Source organism: Diaphorina citri, unplaced genomic scaffold (genome assembly GCF_000475195.1).
Source record: "Diaphorina citri unplaced genomic scaffold, Diaci psyllid genome assembly version 1.1 scaffold845, whole genome shotgun sequence".
Taxonomy (NCBI): domain Eukaryota; kingdom Metazoa; phylum Arthropoda; class Insecta; order Hemiptera; family Psyllidae; genus Diaphorina; species Diaphorina citri.
In genome coordinates, this window is record NW_007378277.1 from 34,747 (window position 1) to 44,492 (window position 9,746).

A 9,746-nucleotide genomic window follows, 5' to 3' on the forward strand; every position below is an offset into this window, starting at 1 on the left:
TAAGAGTTGCCCACCAGATAAGTTTTAAGGTGAATTTCAGCATTTCCTAACCTGCCTTAATCCTACATCCCTGAGGTTCACCGCTAAATCATAAGCCCATTGCCGGAATTTCAAGGTGATTCTTACAAGAAAAAAGTTCAGCAGATACGTATTTTGTATACTCCCATAAGCTACAAATAAACAAATTAATATGAGCTGTGGAAGAAGCTTTTAGAAAAATCAAACTGAACTTTGAAAAGCATGTGGAAGGAATATGGATTCAGTACATTATGTAAACATGCACCCAAATGCAAATTTCAGACCCAGTACGCATCATTAGACATGGGTATCCATAGGTTTCCTATCTTATAGAGTTATAGACTATTTATTTTACTGTAGTGTAATAGAAAGCACGAAGGAAAAATCCAGGAAGGAGATCTGAAAGCGATTTAAAGTGTGAGTTCTTTTTTTAATGGAATATATAAGACGAAGAATATACAGTGCATTCATAAAGTCCCCCCCCCCACCTTAATTTTTGAACCGATGAATTTAGAAACCTGAAATTTTGTATACAAGCCTATATACCTACCTATTGTCTTCTTTGTGATTTCTATCTGAAATCTTGACTTCTGTTTCGTTTGATTTAACTCCTCCATCTTCATTTTCTTAGATTTAAGGTACTTTTTTTGTGTGAGGATTGATAGAGGGACTTTACTTTAACTCATTTTTTTTAGGTCTTTCGTCCCGGAGAGCGAAGAGAGAAGAAAGACAGGAAAGAGGAAAGACAGCCGATCCAGGAACGAATGTTTCCCCATCAGGGAAAAATCCGCCCTGGGCGGGAATCGAACCCGCGGCACCGGGTCGCCGCGACGTGTTTTCTTAGATTTAAGGTACTTTTTTTGTGTGAGGATTGATAGAGGGACTTTACTTTAACTAATTTTTTTAGGTCTTTCATCCCGGAGAGCGAAGAGAGAAGAAAGACAGGAAAGAGGAAAGCCAGCCGATCCAGGAACGAATGTTTCCCCATCAGGGAAAAATCCGCCCTGGGCGGGAATCGAACCCGCGGCACCGGGTCGCCGCGACGTAAGAACAGGTACGAGCCATGCTCTAACGACCGAGCTATCGGTGCTGGCTAAAGGTACTTTAAGTAGGTATTAGAAAACAAATAAGACTCAAAATATATTATTGTGGAAGCCATTATAAGTTTATACTCTGCAAATGGCCTTGGCGCTAAATTGTATAAGGTAAAATAAATAATAATAAAAATCAAGTTAATAAAGAAATGCTAACGACTGCCTACGTACATCCGTATTCCGTACCTACCACCTACCCACTGCTTACCCTGATATTTCATCAGTTTCCATATTAGTGCCACTCGAAAATTTCAATTTTTGAATAAAAATCAAGTTAATAAAGAAATGCTAACGACTGCCTACGTATATCCGTATTCCGTACCTACCACCTACCCACTGCTTACCCTGATATTTCATCAGTTTCCATATTAGTGCCACTCGAAAATTTCAATTTTAAATTAAATTATACCTACTTCGGCAGTCGGCATTGTTACTTTTTCTCCAAACATGTTGGTAATATGTACTTGCTTCTTTTATTAAGTTCATATTTCATTTACAAAAGAAAGCGAAATATTAAGTGTGTAATATACATATTATATACCTTTATAACTATATTATATTTATACCTAGTTCGGCAGTCGGCATTGTTACTTTTTCTCCAAACATGTTGGTAATATGTACTTGCTTCTTTTATTAAATTCATATTTCATTTACAAAAGAAAGCGAAATATTAAGTGTGTAATATACATATTATATACCTTTATAACTATATTATATACAAACTTGAAAGTTTTAATATAAGCGAGGCCCGTTCTTTTAAAAAGGTAAGGTATTCTAATGCCAAAGTACGTAAGTATCTATACGAGTACCTATATTAGAATATTAGAAGGATTCAGGGTGTCTCCTTATTTAAGTCTTGATGCAACAAAAACAGAAGTGTGTTTGTAGACCCCGGGACAAGTGTATTGTAGTAGCTACAAATATTTACTTTTTCCTTCCTAAATATCAAGAATGAAATTAATAGAAAGGATATCAAATTCTGTCAAATATCATGTAGGTACTTTTCTTTGTAATGGATTCAATTTTATGATTATCTCAATACTCAATACCATGATTAGGTACATAAATTTAAAAAAAAAGGTAAAAGGAAGGAAGGTGCCCCTTCTGTAGTTATTATTTTTGGTTTCAAGAGAGACACTGTATACGTATACTCGTATAGTCTAAGTAGGTATGTAAGTACGTACTTATGAAGGAGTAGCATTATCAAATACCTATGTAGAAAGCAGAATAATGAAAATTAAATTAAAAAAAAATCTCAAAATATTCAAATCTTACCCATTCTAATTGTGTTTCCAGTTTCCACAGTTATGAATAATAATAATGCACCGGAAATTTTAAACTTAATTATTGAAGCTAAACTGAACGAGATGAAAATCAGGAATAACCCAAATTCATGTCTCGATGAACTGATCAGAGACTTGCTTGTTGGACCAGAGGGAAAAAGTGCAAAATTGGTTTGTTCTGATTCCAGCAAGACAAGTGAAATTTCGAACCCATTTTGTAAAACTGATCCTGTTCAACATCAGACACTTGTAAAAGCCATTCTAAAAGAAACAGGTAAATGAAAAATTTATTTGCCGAATAAAAAGTAGGTGTCAGTCCCTATTTACACAACCTTAGTGCATTTATTATGTAGCCAGCACCTGCCACCGCCACCTACATACATATCCTGCAAAATATTGTATCCTTGTTAAATGACAGTTTGAGTGACATTACGTATTCACTTTATCAATATTCAATTCAGTACCTACCATTAGATGTTTGTTAAAATTTTCCCTCATTGTAGTAGGTAGCCAGGTACTTACCTCCGTCACCTCACCGTAGTTTTGAACTACGGATAAAAATAAGGCAAGTTGGACAGTCAGTATCTACAGATACAGATTCTTCAAGAAAAACAACAAGACTTGTAATGTTGTTTAGTTGAAAACAAAAGACAGAACAAGCTTTCATTATTTACTTAAACTTGAAAATCTTGAACTTTTCAATAAAAAACACAAACCAAAAGTTCAGATTCAAATTGAAAGTTTCTTTTATGTACCTCTACATTCCTGGTAACTACAATTGTAATCAAGGTAGGTACATAGCAGGAATAAGACTAAGTAGTGAGATGTATTTTATTATTGTTTATTTTTAGGATAAAAAAAAGTTTCTTTTATGTACCTCTACATTCCTGGTAGGTAACTACAATTGTAATCAAGGTAAGTACATAGCAGGAATAAGACTAAAACTTTTCTTCAGTGGGTTAGGTGATACTAAATGCAAATCTTTTACTTCAATCTTTTCCTAGAGTTTCACGGTTAGAATATACAAATAATAATAGTTCTGAGTTACATCTTTAGCAGTGTCCAATAGAATATTTAGTTGGTACGTATACGTATGTACCTACTTTGTACTCTCTAAGGTCAAAACTTCTTGTGAATATAAGATTTCCCTACTCAAACCACTCACACCTTCTTTCTAATTTTAGAACCTACAAACCCCGATGTCGACAAAAATGAGATGTTCAACAAGTTTCTGGTCATCAGGATAAAATCCGCCCCGGGCGGAAATCGAGCCCGTGGCCTAGCGCTTACAAGGCAGACGCACTACCAAATAAGCTAACTAGGCTGGCGGTAAGAATTCAAATATAGGCGCCAATGCTGGGCTGCCGAGTGTGTATACAAGGTGACGTCACGCGGTCACGTGATATTGGACGACTTTCCTAAATTAGACCATCAGGATAAAATCCGCCCCGGGCGGAAATCGAGCCCGTGGCCTAGCGCTCACAAGGCAGACGCACTACCAAATAAGCTAACTAGGCTGGCGGTAAGAATTCGAATATAGGCGCCAATGCTGGGCTGCCGAGTGTGTATACAAGGTGACGTCACGCGGTCACGTGATATTGGACGACTTTCCTAAATTAGAACCTGTACTGTGACGAAACCAGTGTAAATATTGTGTCTATAGGCCATAGTCGGGTTTTATTACTTGCAATCGTCTATCTCTACATTGTATTATGTTGTCTACATTATTTATGTTCTACCTAAACATTAGAGGAAATTCATTCGAGAATTCGTTTAGGACTTTAGGGCCTTGGGGAACATTACTTGCAATCGTCTATCTCTACATTGCATTATGTTGTCTACATTATTTATGTTCTACCTAAACATTAGAGGAAATTCATTCGAGAATTCGTTTAGGACTTTAGGGCCTTGGGGAAATTCAAACGTTATCCAATTCAAACTACCTACTACCCTATGGAAACCTTCGAAGAAAAATACTTCAAAGGCTCAGAGAGACACCTACTTAATTATGTAAACCGGAGTTTCAATTAGGGACCTTGGGGAAAGTGCATTGTAGTGGAAATTCTATACCGTTAAAAACAGGGGGCACATAATTGTTCGCCATTTAGAATCCTTTGAAATAACTTAACTTGAAACTCAATGTGGACTTTATTTCATTGAATTAAATGAATAATGTGGCCCTCTCGACTTTTGTCGACACTCGCCCACTTGATTTCATAATGGAGCGGCAAAATGGTGAAAGTGGGAGACAGAATGCAAATTGTGTCTGCATATGACTAAAATACATAAGTAGGAATACATACCTAGTATCAGAGGGCAACCAACAAATGCACTCGTGTTCGAAAGAGAGACAAGGCTATTATTTTCAGGTATCTATCAGTATTTTTCACATTTTAACTATATATAGCCTTTAACTTGTAGGGAGACCGACATTAATATACCTACCTACCAACGTATCATATTGGACAAAAACCTACCTCACAAAGGCCTTATCTTGAAGTCCTTAGGGCTTAATTTGTGAGAAAGGTTGATCTTTTTTCATGTTTGAGGTAAAGAAGGTAAGCTAGTACTGAAGCAGGTACTTTATTTTACATGGTTTTATTTCACTTTTAGTTCTGCATATCTGTTACCAGAATGCAAAGTAATCTCAAACATTGTTGGGATTTCAATTTTCGAAGTTGCTTTTATTCTTATTGGATTTAAGTATATTTTCTTTTTTGTTTTTAGAAAGCACTGGAACAGATGTGATTTCTGCCAGCTATCGAGCCCGTGGTAATTCTCTTCCGGGAGGGAGGAAGGTTGTAGTAGCATGTCAGAACTGGAAGGCTGTGTTAGAACTTTGTGCAATATTAAATTTATCATCATCCATCTTTTTATAGTGATAAAAACTTTACCAGAGCATTCATTTGAAAATAATTTCAACCCTTTAAATAACCTTGTGACCGTCTGTGATAGAACTTTGTGCAATATTCATCATCATCCATCTTTTTATAGTGATAAAAACTTTACCAGAGCATTCATTTGAAAATAATTTCAACCCTTTAAATAACCTTGTGACCGAATCAAGTATTACAGTAGGCAGATTTGAAGTTTTTCTATGCTCTCTAGATTTTGGGTGTACTCATTAACTCATATAAAATTAGTAGAATTGACGTGGAAAGGAATAGCAAAGGAGGCACTTACTCTCGGTTCTACAATCTCATGTTACCTCTGAGAACGCTTGGAGACTGTTCGGGTTTATTATTCGAGTATGCTCAGAGATAATGTTTGATTGTTGTAGACCTCAGAGTTAGTATCAATGTGATACTCACAAAGGTTGTAAAGTGGTCAAAGTTCACATGAATTGCAGGGCTTAATTTGTGAGAAAGGTTGATCTTTTTTTCATGTTTGAGGTAAAGAAGGTAAGCTAGTACTGAAGCAGGTACTTTATTTTACATGGTTTTATTTCACTTTTAGTTCTGCATTTTCTGTGCTGTTTCTTGTATCTGAGAGCCCTGGAGCAGCTGAAGCTGATGTGGATATCATTTACCAGAAGAAAACCATGTTAGCATGTTGCTTCTTTTCAAGATACATCCATGCTTTTTTTATATTTCCAAGGGTTTGCTTTTCTAAGCTGCACTCGTACATGCTAAGTATAAAATTGCTTTGATTGTTATTGAAGCTGGCTGTCAAAAATGTCGCTTTAAATACTCCAAATTAAATGCACCTTCCATAGTTTAATTTACCTATGGAGGTACATAATATGTCGATGATACATTTCGCATGTTAGTAGATTGCTAACCCTACCCACAAAATTAAAATCAATGTTTTTAATCCTCTTACATCCTATTTTCCTGTTTTACATAGGTTATACATATATTGTGGCTTGCGGGAACATAGTAGGTATTAGAATGATATAAAATGTGCATCTAAAATTGTTGCAAGTATACAGTGTGACTAAAAGACGACCGTTGGACATATCGTTTAACCAATTGGTGTCCAAGACAATTTAAAAGATTAGTCAGAAGACCAGCAATGAGGTGTGGGAGGACCCCCTTGTGAAAGTCGCTGGAAGAACCTGGAAAAGAGATGCCCAAGATAGAGAGTTGTGGAACCTTTGCGACCTGCATCGATGATCGATGGAGATAGACACCAGACTCTGCTGTAGCCGATGACATCACGGGTGCACGGGTTCATCAAGGTAAATCAAGGTAATACAGTGTGACTCAGTAAGGTGCACAAAATTTAACCTGTGACTAGAAAAAGTTCGGCAATACGTGAATAAAGTTATTAAAAATCAAACGGTAATTTAAAACTGTAAGGAACTTTCAGCACTTCCCTGCAGCTTTTCCTGCTTGATGTAGGAAAATTTGAACTTTCCGAAGATATCAGGGCAGAGTTAATGGGGATCCGCTGATTTACGAGCCGCAAGTTACAAATTGGGAATATTATCTTTTCGTTGGTTGCCCTTGTGAAAGTCGCTGGAAGAACCTGGAAAAGAGATGCCCAAGATAGAGAGTTGTGGAACCTTTGCGACCTGCATCGATGGAGATAGACACCAGACTCTGCTGTAGCCGATGACATCACGGGTGCACGGGTTCATCAAGGTAATACAGTGTGACTCAGTAAGGTGCACAAAATTTAACCTGTGACTAGAAAAAGTTCGGCAATACGTAAATAAAGTTATTAAAAATCAAACGGTAATTTAAAATTGTAAGGAACTTTCAGCACTTTCCTGCAGCTTTTCCTGCTTGATGTAGGAAAATTTGAACTGTCCGAAGATATCAGGGCAGAGTTAATGGGGATCCGCTGATTTACGAGCCGCAAGTTACAAATTGGGAATATTATCTTTTCGTTGGTTGACAAGAAATGAGAACTATTACAAAAGAAATCGTGTTATTTTGCTTACAAGAAAAACGGTATGAATAGTTTTCTGACAATGACAAATAATAAATAGTTAAACTTCAAGCTCGAACTTTTCAAACTCAGATTGGAAAAATATCAAGGGGGCGAAACACGAGGTACCCGATTTTTGAATTCCCCTGTCTTTATCTACTTGTATCCAAACACTCAAATTTAAATTAGTTTCCAATATAGCTTTTGCCAAAACCGACATACTTATTGTATTATTCTAATAACAAGAAACTTGTGGCTATCTAAGCTATCTTTGTTATTATCGATTTATTTTTAAATCATTTCCTGTATGATAAAACATCATACAGGAAATTAAGGAGAGCAGCAGGGCTCTACTCCATCAAGTGAAAAAAAGTTTGACCGCTCTACTAGAGATATTATACGTTAATTTTATAGAAATCCGAAGGGGAAGTATGAAATACCACATGTATAAGTAAATACATAATCAACACAGTTTACAAAAAGTAGGAAAGGAAACTAAAACGCAAACTATCTCACAATCAAGCTGTTTGCTGATAGTTATTATTTCCACAATCAAGACCATGTGGTCCATTAGATCAGAAAAATATCTAGGGGGCGAAGCACGAGGTACCCGATTTTTGAATTCCCCTGTCTTTATCTACTTGTATCCAAACACTCAAATTTAAATTAGTTTCCACTTTCCAATATAGCTTTTGCCAAAACCGACATACTTATTGTATTATTCTAATAACAAGAAACTTGTGGCTATCTAAGCTATCTTTGTTACAATTCCACCATACAAGTATTTTGATACAGAAACTGTGTACCCAGCTACCTACACACAAAAGTATATCTCAGACAAGACCTTTGTACGCGCAAAGTACATTTTCCATGATATTGACGGTTGCATGCAATCTTATTGTTTTTATTGGAAGAAAAAGTTACTTTTGCCAAAACCGACATACTTATTGTATTATTCTAATAACAAGAAACTTGTGGCTATCTAAGCTATCTTTGTTATTATCGATTTATTTTTAAATCATTTCCTGTATGATAAAACATCATACAGGAAATTAAGGAGAGCGGCAGGGCTCTACCCCATCAAGTGAAAAAAAGTTTGACCGCTCTACTAGAGATATTATACGTTAATTTTATAGAAATCCGAAGGGGAAGTATGAAATACGACATGTATATTTCGCCCCCTTGATATTTTTCCAATCTGAGTTTGAAAAGTTCGAGCTTGAAGTTTAACTATTTATTATTTGTCATTGTCAGAAAACTATTCATACCGTTTTTCTTGTAAGCAAAATAACACGATTTCTTTTGTAATAGTTCTCATTTCTTGTCAACCAACGAAAAGATAATATTCCCAATTTGTAACTTGCGGCTCGTAAATCAGCGGATCCCCATTAACTCTGCCCTGATATCTTCGGAAAGTTCAAATGCTTATTGTATTATTCTAATAACAAGAAACTTGTGGCTATCTAAGATTCTAAGCTATCTTTGTTATTATTGATTTACTTTTAAATCATTTCCTGTATGATAAAACATCATACAGGAAATTAAGGAGAGCGGCAGCGCTCTACCCCATCAAGTCAAGAAAGTTTGACCGCTCTACTAGAGATATTATAGGTACGTTAATTTTATAGAAATCCGAAGGGGAAGTATGAAATACGACATGTATAAGTAAATACATAATCAACCCAGCTTACAAAAAGTAGGAGAGGAAACTAAAACGCAAACTATCTCACAATCAAGCTGTTTGCTGATAGTTATTATTTCCACAATCAAGACCATGTGGTCCATTAGATCGCAATTTGCACTGTGCACTGAAGTTAATTAAAATTTCACTCAAAATAGGTATACATACGAGTATTATGTATTGAATGAAACAACCGAACAAGTACAGATAATTACAGTAGAACCTCGATTTTTTCAACTAATTGGGACCGAGGGTAGTTGAAACTATCGAGGTTCTGTATAAAAGTTGAAATTATCGTTATTATCGAAATTCCGTATAAAAGTTTCTGGAGAATTTTATGGTAACTGAAGACTGCAAGTATTTGCTGCATGTTGAAAAGTATGTCAAGTACTTGGGAACTTTGGACGAATACCCTACCCCTAACTTCAATATCTACAATTACGAATAAAAATTATATATGTACCTATTATGTTTATATGACTAAGAGAAATTTTATTCTACCTAACGCTATATATACAAGTATTCTGATACAGAAACTGTGTACCCAGCTACCTACACACAAAAGTATATCCCAGACAAGACCTTTGTACGCGCAAAGTACATTTTCCATGATATTGACGGTTGCATGCAATCTTATTGTTTTTATTGGAAGAAAAAGTTAAATTCTACCTAACGCTATATACAAGTATTCTGATACAGAAACTGTGTACCCAGCTACCTACACACAAAAGTATATCCCAGACAAAAGTATATCCCAAGACCTTTGTACGCGCAAAGTACATTTTCCATGATATT

The 9,746-nt window shown here is 35.8% G+C and overlaps 1 protein-coding gene and 1 long non-coding RNA gene across 2 annotated transcripts; one reads left to right on the forward strand and one right to left on the reverse strand.

Annotated features, from left to right (window-relative positions):
- Positions 1-933: 933 nt before the first annotated feature.
- LOC113468779 lies at positions 934-1,871 on the reverse strand. The gene is made up of 3 exons (XR_003392409.1): positions 1,811-1,871; positions 1,442-1,653; positions 934-1,312 (listed from the first exon to the last, which is right to left on the reverse strand). It is a non-coding gene; the product is annotated as an uncharacterized LOC113468779 (long non-coding RNA).
- Positions 1,685-9,412, forward strand: LOC103512493. Its single transcript, XM_008477253.2, has 4 exons — positions 1,685-1,876; positions 2,409-2,669; positions 3,580-3,629; positions 9,280-9,412. The coding sequence occupies exons 2-4, from the start codon at positions 2,420-2,422 to the stop codon at positions 9,397-9,399; spliced, it is 420 nt and encodes a 139-aa protein (XP_008475475.1). The 5' UTR covers positions 1,685-1,876; positions 2,409-2,419; the 3' UTR covers positions 9,400-9,412.
- Positions 9,413-9,746: the final 334 nt, after the last annotated feature.